The sequence below is a fragment of the Hemiscyllium ocellatum genome, chromosome 4 (assembly GCF_020745735.1).
Source record: "Hemiscyllium ocellatum isolate sHemOce1 chromosome 4, sHemOce1.pat.X.cur, whole genome shotgun sequence".
NCBI classification, from domain to species: Eukaryota; Metazoa; Chordata; class Chondrichthyes; order Orectolobiformes; family Hemiscylliidae; genus Hemiscyllium; species Hemiscyllium ocellatum.
Window position 1 is genome coordinate 140,254,663 of NC_083404.1, and position 14,159 is coordinate 140,268,821.

The 14,159-nt window shown below is 41.3% G+C and overlaps 1 protein-coding gene across 1 annotated transcript in view; it reads right to left on the bottom strand.

Annotated features, from left to right (window-relative positions):
• Positions 1-14,159, bottom strand: part of LOC132815125 (laminin subunit alpha-3-like) — a 364,209-nt gene that overhangs the window by 168,485 nt on the left and 181,565 nt on the right. Inside the window, exons 30-31 of the mRNA XM_060823918.1 lie at positions 5,349-5,526; positions 2,421-2,547 (exon numbers count right to left, since the gene is read on the bottom strand). Coding sequence (XP_060679901.1) covers positions 2,421-2,547; positions 5,349-5,526 — 305 coding nt within the window. The remainder of the gene's footprint in view (positions 1-2,420; positions 2,548-5,348; positions 5,527-14,159) is intronic.

Below are 14,159 nucleotides of genomic sequence, written 5' to 3' on the forward strand. Positions count from 1 at the left end.
TCTTTTTCTCTTTACATATCTATAGAAGTTTTTGCAGTCAGTTTTTATGTTTTCCACAAGCTTACTTTCATATTCTATTTTCCCCTTCTGAATGAAACTCTGTCATTGTCTGCTGAATTTTAAACATCCCCCAGGCCTCAGGTTTGCTGCTTTTGATCCCCAAGCCTCCTCTTTGGCTTTAACACTATCCCTGATTTCTCTTGTTAGCCATGATTGAGCCACCTTCCTAATGGGATAGGTCTGAGTGGGATGCTCTTCAGAGGGTTGGTGTTGATTTGATGGGCCTCATGTCCTGCACTGTAGGGATTCTATGAATTTTCTAAATACCATTGGGAAAAGTGAACCTCTTGTAATTTAATAAAAGTCACCACGGCATTAATACTGAAATAAAATTTTAAACCACATTAGATGGACACCGTATTACATCTTGAACAAAATCAGAAATTGCTGAAAAAACCCAGCAAGCCTGGCTATATCTGCAAAGAAGGGTTCTAAAGGACCTAAAACTTTAAGTCTGCTTTCTCTCCACAGATACTGGCAGACCTGCTGAGTTTTTCCAGAAATTTCTGATTTTGGTTCTGATTTCCAGCATCACAGCTCTTTGGTTTATTTTATTACTTCTGGAAATTGTTCTTTATTCTTAGATAAATGAGACCTATTTTCTGAAACCAATCAGCATTTGAACTCAGCCAAACATTGACAATGGCCACAATTTAAAACAGGTTTCACTCATCAAAGGGGGAAAAAAACCAGCAAGTAATTCCAAATTAGAGTGCTTGTCAATAAATGCAAAGGTTAGATTTTTAAGGGTGTAGATTTTATTCCACACCGAGATGGAAAATTTGGCCTATTACTTCAAGTCTGAGACAGACAGACTTTATAATCAGTAAGGAAATCAATGGTTATGAGGGAAAGGCGGGAAAGTGGAGTTGAGGTTTGTCAGATTAGGCATGATCTGATTGAATAGTGCAGCAGACTTGATGGGAGGAATGACCTACTTCTGCTCCTACATAATGGTCTTCAATAGCTTTTTGGAGAGGGACTGAAGAGTTCTTGATTTCCACTACCATCTATGGTTATGGCTTCCTTTTTTAGACTCCCTCTGTTGTACTGTTCTATATTCTATATTAATAGTCCCTCTTCCTCAACTGTTTTCCCTTTGCATTTTCATTTTATTTTACTTCCATGTTTATATAAAACTTTCTTTTGAAAGTTACTGAACCTGCTTCCACCATTCTTTTCAGATCGCAACACCTCCTTCCTCCCAAAGCCTGTCCACCACCTACAAGGCACAAGTCAGGAGCGTGACATAAAATTACAAGAGGTTCACTTTTCCCAATGGTATTTAGAAAATTCATAGAATCCCTACAGTGCAGGACATGAGGCCCATCAAATCAACACCAACCCTCTGAAGAGCATCTCACCCAGACCTATCCCAGTCTGGCATTAGGAAGGTGGCTCAATCATGGCTAACAAGAGAAATCAGGGATAGTGTTAAAGCCAAAGAGGAGGCTTGGGGAACAAAAGCAGCAAACCTGAGGCCTGGGGGATGTTTAAAATTCAGCAGACAATGACAGAGTTTCATTCAGAAGGGGAAAACAGAATACGAAAGTAAGCTTGTGGAAAACATAAAAACTGACTGCCTCAGACTCCCTCTGATATTGTTTTTTGCCAGTTAGGCCATCAAGTTCTTCAATTATATTACTTCTTTATAATAGAATGCCTAGAGTGTGAAACAGGCCATTTGACCCATCGAGTCCCCACTGACCCTCCAAACAGCATCCCACCCCGTCAGCCAGACCCAACCTCCACCCTTTTCCTGTAACCCTATATTTTCCATGGCCAATCTACCTAACCTGTATACCTTTGGACTGTGGGAGGAAACCGGAGCATCTGGAAGAAACCCACACAGACACAGAGAGAATGTGAAAACTCCACACTGACAGTCATCCAAGGGTGGAATTGAATCTGGGCCCCTGGCACTGTAATGCACCAGTACTAACCACTGAGCTACCATGCCACCCAGAAATGTCTTGTAGATATTTTTAATTAACCTGTTAACATGTAATATAATACACTTCTGGAGCACGTGGACTTTGACCTAGGCCTTCTAACCCAGATGTGAGGCACTACCACTGCACCACAAAAGCCCTAAAACATAGCCAATCACACAGAGTCTGATCTCTATTGCGGAGTTAGATTCCAGTTACCTGCATGACTGATGGGGACACAGTTACTATACCAACAAGGAGACTCCTCTGCCCATCTTGTAAACTGGAGGGAATACAAACCTAATCTATACAACCTCTTGTCTGAACTGAACTACTTTATGCCAATATCATAAAGGTGAACCTGTGGTTCACTCGAATCTCATGCAAAGTGCAGTGGCTTGTGAATGCTTAGAAATCTTAATACCTTACCATTATAGGGACGACCTCCATCCACCATCACCCCTACTGGGAATGTTGGGTACAAAGGCTGATAAAAATGCACCAATATCACGTGTTTGCCTTCATTTGGCACTCTTGTTTTGAAGGTAATCTGATTCTATAAAGCAAATTAGCCTCATGTTGACAAAAGAAAATCCACATTTCATGAATGAATAAACCGTAGGTGATAAGTTTAAGAGAATTAGCTTATGAAACAGAGGGAATATAAGCTTTGCTGTCCAAGCCAGCATTTATTGCTCATCCCTGCCTGTCTTGGTGGAGATGGTGGTGAGCTGCCTTTTGAACTATTGCAGTCCTTTGGATGGAGGGAACAATGGTATTTTTTTCAAGTTAGCTTGGTATGTGACATGGAACGGAACTTAAGTGGTGGTGTTCTCGTGCATCTGCTACTCTTGTTCTTTTAGGTGATAGGGTCACTAGTGGAACCTTGGTGAGTTATTCAAGTACATCTTGTAGATGGTACACACTGCTGCTACTGAGCAACAGTGGTGGAGGGAGTAAATGTTTGAGGATGTGGTGCCAATCAAGTGGGCTACTTTGTCCTGGATGGTGTCAAGCTTGTTGAGTGTTGTTGAGGCAAGTGGGGAGTATTATGTCACGCTCCTGACTTGTGCCTTGTAGGTGGTGGACAGGCTTTAGGGAGGAAGGAGGTGTTGTGATCTGAAAAGCAGGTTCAGTAACTTTCAAAAAAAAGTTTTATAAAAACATGGAAGTAAAGTAAAATGAAAATGCAAAGGGAAAACAGTTGAGGAAGAGAGACTATTAATATAGAATATAGAACAGTACAACACAGGAGTGGACCCTAAGGCCCATGATGTTGCGCTGAACATGATGTCAAATTAAACTAATCTCTTCTGTCTGCCCTGGTCCTGGGCCTCTTCCATTGCCAAACCCTAACCACTTGAAGCCTGGAGGAAGAACGTCTCATTCTCTGCCTTGGGACCCTCCAGCCACATGGGATCAATGTGGATTTCACCAGTTTCCTCATTTATCCTTGCCCTACGTTATCCCAGATCCCACCTTCCAACTCGGCACCGTCCTCTTCCCACCTATCAGCTCACCCTCCTCTCCGACACATCACCTTCTACCCCACCTTCATCTATCTATCGCATTCTCAGCCACCATCGCCCCAGCCACACACTCCCTCACATTTATCTCTCACCATCCTCCGACCATCACCATCACCACCAGCCCACAAGCCTCATTCCTGATGAAGAGCTTACACTCAAAATATCGATTCATCTGCTCCTCCAATGCTGCCTGACCTGCTGTGCTTTTCCAGCACAACACTGTTGACTTTGGTCTATACCCCTCCATTCCTTACATATTCATGTGCTTATCTAAAAGTCCTTTAAACACCCCTATCACATCTGCCTCCACCACAATCCCAACAGCGTGTTCCAGACTCCTCCCACTCTCTGTGTAAAAAACTTGCCCCTCATATCTCCTTTGAACTTTCTCCCTCTCACCTTAAATGCAAGCCCCGTAGTATTACACATCTGAACTCTGGGAAAAAATATTCTAACGTCAACCCTCTCAATGTATCTCATAACCTTATAGACTCCCATCAGGTCTCCCCTCAGCCACTCCAGAGAAAACAATCCTAGTTTTTCTAGCTTCTACTTGTAGTTCATAATCCAAGCAGCATCCTGGTGAACCTCTTCTGCACCCTCATATCCCTCCTGTAATGTGGTGACCAGAATTGAACACAATACTCTAAGTAAAGTCTTATAAAGACTTTGGCCCAACCAAAGTCTTATAAAGTTGCACAATTACATCCTGACTCTTGTACTCAATTCCCCAACCAATAAGGGCAAGCATGCTGTACACCTTCTTTATCATCCTATCAACTTGCATTGCCACTTTCAGGGAGTTATGGACTCGAACCCCAACATCCCCTTGTACATCAATGCTATTCAGGGTTCTGCCATCACCTGAACACTTTTCCTTAACATTGGATCTCCCAATGTGCAGCACCTCACACTTACTCAGTTTAAACTCCCATCTGTCATTTCACTCCAGTGAAGCACTAATCGAAGAACTTTCCCAAACAGCCAGAAAAATTACTTGAACAGAGTCCTCCCGTGCTATGTGACCTCTGAACCAGGGATGAACATCAAATTGCGAATATTCTGAACAGCAAAAAAAGGGTTGAGTAACACGTACCATTATTCTAGATGTACCTACATCAAATGGACTGCAGTGGCCTAAGAAGGCAGCTCACCATCACCTGCCCAAGTGCAACTACAGATGGGCAATAAATTCTAGTCCAGCCAGCAATGCCCACATCCATGACTGATTAAAAAAAACATGCACACTGTTCAAAGTCATTCCATGTGTTATCAATGAAATAAAAATTCTGAGATAGAGTAAATGGACTCAAATATATCCTCAGAAGCAAACAGAAAATTTTGGAGAAATTCAGCAGGTCTGGTACCACCTGTGGAAAAAGAAACAGATTAATGTCTTTTTCAGAACTGGAGAATCATATTGGAATTGATAAGCTAACTCTTTTTATTTTCAAAGATGCTGCCAGACCAGCTGAGTTCCTCCAACACTTTCTGTTTTTATATCAGATCTCCAGCATCCATAGCGTTTTGTTGAAATGAATTTTATTCAAAAGATGAGAAACTATAGAAGAGATTGGCAGAACATCACAATCTTCCCGAGAGTCAGTGGAAACTAGTAAGATACGAGAAGGTTGGAAACAGAATGATGTGATGCCTATATTCAAAAAGCATGACTTAGCAGATCCTTGTGTCTGGGAGGTATTCCAGCATAGCTCCCAGCTATTTTCTCATCTTCTGTCTCCACTCCTGCTCCTGGACCTAGAGGAATACTACTCTAAGACTTCCTTCTTATTTTGTGCGTTAAAACTCAATCAAAACTGTTGATTACCTTTGGTGATGTTAGTAAAATAATATCTCCTGGTTCCACCATGGTTGGAGGGCGCTGGGTTAGGAGCTGTGGATCTTTAGATAGGTCAGGTTGTGAAGAAAGGTCTGTAGTTGAAAGGTGTCCATCTTTCACCTTCACTGATGACACGGGTATTTCATACTTGGATGCAACACATGAGCTGTTCAAAATTTCAAATAAAGACAGTGACATTTATCAGGACAATATTCTGGACAATCACATTTATTCACAAATAAGTTTGTGTTCTACATCATCAGGGCTCTTGATAGAGTTCAGAGGAGAAACTATTTCCATTGCTGCAAGGTCAGAAACCAGAGGACACAGAATGGGGATAATTAACAAAAAACACCAGAAGAGATTTTGTTTGACACAGCAAGTTGCTATAATCTGGAGTGTACTATCTAACAGGTTGGTGGGCACAGATTGAATAGTAATTCTCAAAGGGAACTGGATGTATGCTTTAAAGAGAGAATATTGCAGGGTTATGGAGTAAAGTGGAGGGAGTGGGACAAATTGGATCAAATCATTTTCCATAAAATAGATATTTTGGCTCAAATGAAGAGAGTGAAATTCTCTTGCTAATAATTTGGGCAAAGTAGTAAATCTGAGTATGGAAATGGATTTTCTCTACACTTGGCTAGGCCTCAGTTCATCTATTGAATCCAGTTCTGGAGAAAGAGAGTGAAGAGGAGATTTATTAGAATGATAGTAGCAGATGCTGGAAATCTGAAGCAAACAGAGAGAATTCTGGAGAAACTCATCAGGTCTGGTAGCATATGTGGAGAGACAAAACAGAGTTAATGTTATGAGTCTGATTTTCTTCAGAACAGCCAGTGCTGCTGAGTTTCTCCAAATAAATAAAATAGTAACAGGGAATGAGAGACTTCAGAATGGAAAGACTGGAGAAACGATGTTGTCTTTAGAGAAGGTTAAAAGGAAATAAAGTGAGCTTCATAATTGTGAGGAGTTTGATAAAGCAATACAGAAGAGCTGTTTCCAGGGGCAGGGGAGTGAATAAACAGATGACATAGATTTGAGATAACTGGCCAAAAATGCAAGGTGTGAGTCTTCTTTGTGCAGCAAGTTGTTGTGACTGGAATGCGCTGCCTGAAAGGACTGTGGAAGCAGATACAATCGTAACTTTCAAAAGATATTGGATAACAATGTAAAGATTTGTAAGACTTTGGGGAAAGAGAAAGAGGGTAAAACTTTTCAAAGAGCTAACATAGGCATGTAGGGCCCAATGGCTTCCTTCTGTTCTGCTTCATTCTATGCTAAACACACAATGAAAGGCATTGCTTCCTGACTGCCAGAGAAAAGTACTATTTTTGTAGATAGCAGCAATTTCTCAATTGTAAATGAAGTGAGTATTTTCATAAAATGCAGGAGCTGAGCATGTGCTGTGGAATTTTGTTTGGTGCCTCAATGTTCTTGATCTAATCAGGTTAGCTGTGTTTATTGCTTTCCTTTATAGCCATCCTTGAAAGCTGGAATCATTTATGTTTGAGTAACTTGTATAAATAAATATTATTCAATGAAACCTATCTGAACTTGATGAACAATGCTGATTTCAATTACCCTTTTACTTTCCAATCTCAGTAAGATGCCCTGCAGCAAAATGTTTATTACAGATCCATGAAATGAAACCATTCATCTGATCTTTATCAGAGCTTTTTTATAAAAATGCTACCAAAAGACAACTTTTCCAACTTATTTGACAACTCTTTTATTTATTCATTCACAGGGTTAGGGTGTTGCTGGCTGGGTCAGCATTTATTGCCCATTCCTAAGGCAGTTAAGAGTCAACCACATTGGAGTCACATGCAGGCCAAACCAGATAAGGGTATCAGTTTCTTTCCCTAAAGACAGCAGTGAGCCAGATAGGGTTTTCCTGGTAATTGTTTCATGGTCATCATTAGACTCTTAATTCAAGATTTTTATTGAATTCAAATTCCGACATCTGCCCTGGGTACATGAGTTCCCAGAACATTACTTTTGAATTAGCAGGCCATCGCCTTCCTCCTTTATGATAGAGTCATACAACACAAGGAGGAGGCCATTTGGCCCATCGTGCCTAAGCCACCCAATTTTCTCCACATTTGTCGACTTTCCTGAAAGTTCCCTTTTGAAGGTTATCATAGCATCTACACTCATCAGCTTTTGAGTCAGTGCACTCCAGGGCATTATAATTAATATTTTTTGTTCAGTCACTAAACATGGGCATATTGTCCATCCCTAGTTGCCCTTGGTTATGGTGCTGGTGGTGATGATGAGTTACCTTCTTGAACTGCTGCAGTCCATGTGCTGTAGGTACACCTACAATGCTATTAGAGATTAAAACAATTTCTCCTTATCTCCTCATCTAACAATCACCTTTAGTGCTTTCTGGTCACTAATGTACATTATTTATTTGAACAAAAATCTACATAATCCTGAATATCACTATTACATGTTGGTCCTTGCAAGATGATGGCAGAATAGGGCTCCTGAGTTGGAGCTCATCCAATCCAACCTCTTTTCTTATGTCTTTTCTTAGATCTTACTTGCATTTTTTTCAGTTTTTAATTTTTTTCTTTTCTCTACAGACCTTCTGGAGAGAGCTTGGTTGTGTAGGCAGCAGTAGCAATAGGAGGGGCTGGGGACCCAGAGCAGCATCGTGGAAGCAGCTGGCGACACAGAGTGGCACCACAGCAGGATACTGGCAGCCTGTGGTGAGGCAGACGGTGAGCCAGCAGCGAGACATCAGCGTGGAGGTGTGGGGATTGGGCCCAGTGCGGGGGAGAGGGATGGGACCCAGTGAGGGGGGAGGAATGGGGCCGAGTGTGGGGGAGAGGGATGGGGCCCAGTGAGGGGGAGAGGGATGGGGCCTAGTGCGGGGGAGAGGGATGGGACCCAGTGAGGGGGGAGGAATGGGGCCGAGTGTGGGGGAGAGGGATGGGACCCAGTGAGGGGGAGAGGGATGGGACCCAGTGTGGGGGAGAGGGATGGGACCCAGTGCAGAGAGGAGAGATCGGGCCCAATGCAGGGGAGCGATCGACCCCAACACAGGGGAGAGATCAATCCCAGCCCAGGGGAGAGATCATGTCCAGCGCAGGGGAGGGATTGAGCCCAATGCGGAAGAGAGATCAGGCTTAATGCAGTGGAGAGATTGAGTTCAGCATGAGAGAGTGATTGAACCCAGCATGGGGAGGGGGGGCAGCGACATTGAGTCTGGTGCAGGGGAGAGATCGAGACCAGCGCAGTAGAGTGATCGAGCCTGATGCAGGGGAGAAATCAAGCCCAGCGCGGGCAAGAGATTGTGTCCAACACAGAGGAGAGATCAAACCCTTGAGGGGAAAGCCAAATGTGGAGCAACTGCAGGCCCATGGCTAAAGAAGGGCTGTAAGTTAGAACTTACACTTTATTTCTTATTTACTACTTTATACTGACAAGAACTGTAATGTTGAACATTTAACTTGTTTCTTTATTTTTCTACTTTTTACCTAAGGTGTTGTACCTAGATACCTTCTACCTAAGACGGTGCTGTGAATAGTGACATTTTAAACTTTTCCTTGTTCTTGTGTATCCCCGCAATTGAGTACACATGACAATAAAACCAAATTCTAATTCTACATTTCTTCCTGCTTTGACAAGAGCCATCACAATTTTTTCAGCCTGTGACACTCAGGTTTGAAACTAATACAAGTGAGGCCTAACCAGCAACTGATAACTCAGTGAATTATTGGGTCACTTTCAGACTCATTTCCAGCAGGTCCAGTTCATAGAATGGATATTATTATGCATCTCTAACTGAGGAACAACGTCTGGGTTTTCTGATCAACCAGAACATGTGGGTATAGTTATGCTTGATGCTGATGCCTCAGTATTTGAAGGGACTTTAGTGAGGGAGAGAATGGCTTTATTCTACAAGTGCTAACTTGTAGGCATCTGGAACAATGGAATCTCAAAGAGGAAAAGCTACATCCCATTTCTTCTAAGCATCTCTGGAGAGCCTGCTGTAAGCCATAAAGGCCCACAGAGACATCTTGTTCCCAGCAGAAAGGAGGAAGAAGACTGCTTCTGAACTTTGATGGAAAGTGCCTGAGGAAGCAAAAATATGGCACGTTGTCACTTACTTATGAATAAATGTGCTGCAAAACATTCAATTACTTCACTAGGGTAGGAAAGGTACATGTCATGTTTAAGTGCTACCTCTCACCCTGATTTACCAAGCTCTCTCCTGCACGCCACCACTCAAATTAACACAGCTTGCAGGTCCACCCATTCCTTTCTCTTGAGCAACCTCCTCACATCCCCACCTGAGCAGTCATTACTGATAGTCTCCTTCATCTCATTGCCATTTATATTCATCCCTTAAAGTCACCGTCCACAAATGCTGTCATTCCAACCTCTCAACAGATTTCACATCTCACACCAATACTTCTTTTTCTGGCTCTCTCTTCACAGAGAAGTGCCAAACATTAGGGAGAGACAGAGCACTGGCAGTGGTCTTCTTGTGATAGCCATCTTGAATGCTACATAGGGGATTTGCTGGAGAAATACAGCTGATTGCTTCAAGAAAGGTTAAAAATCAGGGATCCATTGTCTTTATCTCATTGACCACATGCTTTGACAAGGTGAACTAACACTAATGTTTATAAACTGGGAGCCCAAATTGAGGAACTGTTTTACCAGTAACAGTGGCAATAAGAGAACTGAGTAAGCAGATAAGATTAAGAAAATGGGGAGCTGACAAAGCAAGTATGAAACAGGAGAATTAGATCAAACATTAAACATTCCTCCTTCTAGGCTCTATGCTTTTATAAATTGGTCAGTTCTTTCAATGAACTGGCATTTGCATGATAATACCAGATAGTTTCCTAAGCATGTTATATAAACCTGTTGTGTTCAATGAGAAAGAAGCAGATTGGTCCAACAGGTGCATGCTGTTATGTCCCCACATCAGTCTCGATCCACCCTACTTCATCTCACCCTGTTAGCACATCGCTCTCTTTTTCTCCAATATGTGCTTTCAAGTTTTGTAATAAATCTGTGTCTGCTATTCACCTCCCCTACTCTGTGGTGGCAGGTTTCACACTCATCCTGCTCTTCAAGTAAAGATGTTTGCCTTGAATTCCCTATTTGATTTGTTAGTGACTATTTTATGCAGATGGATTCCTTGTTTATGGACATTCCCACAAGGACAAATAGCTTCTCTACATCTAACCTATCAAATTGTTTGAAAGAAAAAGAAGAGGTAAAGAGCTACAGTAGGCAGGTCGCAACTGACAAATATAAACAAAACAAGATGGATTTGAGGTTCAAAATAAGATGACAAGAAATGCTATTTTGTTGGGAAGGAAAAACATCAAGGCAAAACTTATTGTAACCTATACAAAACAGCAATTTCTTCAACGAATACCTAATTTCCATGTACGTGTATAAGCTGCACCCATAATCGGAATTTGCTCCAGGTTGTGAATGACATATCAAGTTTGTACAAAGTTGGGAATTCAGATGGAATTGAACAGGAGACAACTAGACAGCAATTCATTTTCTTAGTGGTGCAGTACATAAGTTTTCTATAAATTACCAAACATTATCTCTTCTTCTCAGGTAATTTATTAGAATTGGGGAGGCTTGCTTCCATTGTGGTTCAATGGTTTTGCGATAGCTGATATATAACATACATGATCTGTAGATTGTACCCCATGCTTGGAGAGTTAGGTTCATGAGTTGACACATGATTTGTGCTCCCCCCACCCCAGCCCATGCTGCAACTTCATCTCTGGGTGTTCCCCATGTCGGCCCTGACGTTTGCAGTGCTTTTCCAATTTAACTTTGTACATTTTGATTAGTCTTAATTAAGGCCCCCAGTGGAGATGTTTGACTTCTTTAGGGGTGCTTTGAGAACCATAAAACCATAAGACATAGGAGCAGAAGCAAGCTATTCAGTCCATTGAATCTGCTCCATCATGCAATGAGTTCATGGCTCTATATTCCTGCCTTTTTCCCACAACTCTTGATTCCCTTACTTTGATTCCCTTCCCAACCAGCCTTGGCAGCCCTGTGTGGTAAAGAATTCTAAAGATTCACAACTCCCTGAGAAAAAAAATTTCCTCCTCATGTGTGATCCCTTATTCTGAGATTGTGATCTCTACTCTAAGACTCTACCACAAGGGGAAACATTCCTAAAGCATTTCCATTGTCTTCCTGGGAGTCTCCCATTGCAATGCCTAACATCATCCTTCTGGGTGTCTCCAATAACCATAACTTTAAGTGATCAAGGTATATTCAGAATCATGGCTACAAAGCCAGGACAGAGACTGATCCATCATTTACAGGAGAAAGACTGCTACTGGTCTTGTTTCCATAACCCTTAATGCTCTTGGCTGACAAAAATCTGTCAATCCCAATACTGAATTTTTCACTTCATACCAACTTCAACAACCTTTTATGGGAGTCCTGGACCTCCGCTATGCCTTGTGTGAAGTTATGCTTCCTGATATCATTCCTGAATAGACTAACTCTAACTTTCAGATTGTTCAAGGTTCCTGTCACTAGGGGAAATAGTTTCTCTCTATCTACTCTGCCAACTCCTTAATATTCTAAACCTGAGGGAATATCCACTGTTTATGTAACCTGTCTTCATAAATAAATCCATCTATCCTTTGGTTAACTAAAGTCTATCGATCACAGTTTAAAATTAACAATTGATCTATTGTATTAATTGTTGTTTGTGGAAGAGTTTCTGAAGGGTCACTGGACTCTTAACTCTCTTTTCTTCTGCAAATGCTGCAAGACCTGCTGATTTCTCCAGCAATTTCAGTTTCTGTACCAATCTTAAACGACTCTTTGTATCTAGAAGCATTTTCTAAATTCAATCCTAGAAGCTGTGGTTTTAATATTTTCACTATGTTGATCTGTCACTATGTCGTGGGCTTTTGCCTTTTCTGAGGTATTTGTACTTGATCACTAAGAGTTATGTTATATCCCGTGCTGTATTGAACTAGATTGTACTAACAAGGCTATGAAAGATTTAGTAGATATTTATTATAGCTCCTGATGTGTACATATTTTACAGTTATATGCACTTCAGTGACAGGGCTATTATTAAATTGTTTAGTTCCAAACAGTAGCATGCTTCAGCATATCATGTTTTTAAGTGGCACCAACTAAAATGGCATCTGAGAACTTTATACATCCAGTTACATGTTCATTCAGTTGATACAATGGTGTACACTAGCTGCATTCGAGCTGTCAGACACAATACAATAATATCCCCTCGTCCTTGATTCCACAACTAGTGAAAAAAGTTTCTCCAATTCAACCATACCAGTTCTCCTAAATAAAGTTGCAAACTTCTATCAAGTTACCCTTCATCTTCTACATTTAAGGGGTGCGACATTTCAAATTTATACAATTTATCTTTGCAGTAAGTCTATACTTTTTATGTTTAGCTTCTCTTTTTACTACAACTTGTATTTTTAATGTAGTAAAACATCTTGAGGTGCCTAACAAAATTGATAATACTGCCACTGAACTGAATACATAAACATTAGGGAAAGTGAACAAATGTTAATTGGTCAAAGCATGAAATCCTATGTTGTCACTTTAAAGAGAGTGAGCTGGAGAGGTGTTAAGGTCTGATTAGAGAATGCCAGTCCTGAGGATATAAATGCCAAAGCTAGGGTGGTTACAGTGAAAGAAATTGGAAATGCACAAGGGATCAGAATTGCAAGATTGCAGAGAAAATATTTTTAAAGCTGGAAAAAGTCAGTTGAGAAAAAGTGAAGCTATGTAGAGATGTGAACAAAGGTTGGCAATTTTAACATTGCTTCATGTAGGATGAATGCAGGTCAATAAGTTTTTTTTCATTCACATAATGGAATTAATTTCAACTTGGTCAGTGCAGCAAGTAACCATTGCTTGGGCTCAATCTGAGACATGGTTGTCTTTAATTTTCATGGTTAATTTAAATCCTCTTGCAATTGTCTTCCTTCTAAAACCAGTGACAGCACTGCCAGGGCCAGCTGGTGGAAGCAGAAGTCAGACCTGGATATAAGAATACTGTCAATATAGCTCTTTGGAAGTTGCAGCACAGGTAGACAGAGTGGTAACGAAATTGTTTGGCACAGTTGTCTTCATTGCTCACAACATTGAGTATAGGAATTGGAACGTTGTGTTGTGGTTATACAGGATGTTGGTGAGGCCAGCTTTGGAGTGCCGTGTATTGGAAGGATATAATTAAATTGAAGAGGGTGCGGAAAACATTTACAAGGAAGTTACAGGGACTGGTGGGTTGATTATAAGGAGAGGCTGCATAGGTAGTACAGCACAGTACAGACCCTTCGGCCCTTAATGTTGTGCCAACATTTTATCTTACTTGAAAATCAAACTAACCCACATACCCTTCATTTTACATTCTTCCATTAGCCCATCCAAGTGTAGTTTAAATGTCCCTAACGTATCTAACTCTACTACCACTGTTGGCATTGCATTCTACGCACCCACCACTCTCTGTGTAAAGAAGCTACCTCTGACAGGTCCTCTAAACCTTCCTCTAATCACCTTAAAATTATTGAGGAGAAAGTGAGGTCTGCAGATGCTGGAGATCAGAGCTGAAAATATGTTGCTGGAAAAGCACAGCAAGTCAGGCAGCATCCAAGGAACAGGAAATTCGACGTTTCGGGCATAAGCCCTTCATCAGGAATGAGGAAAGTGTAGTAATGAGGTATGACCTGCCCCTCACAAAGCCATGCTGACAATCTCTAATCTAGCTATGGTTTTCCAAATAATCAGAAATCCTGTCTC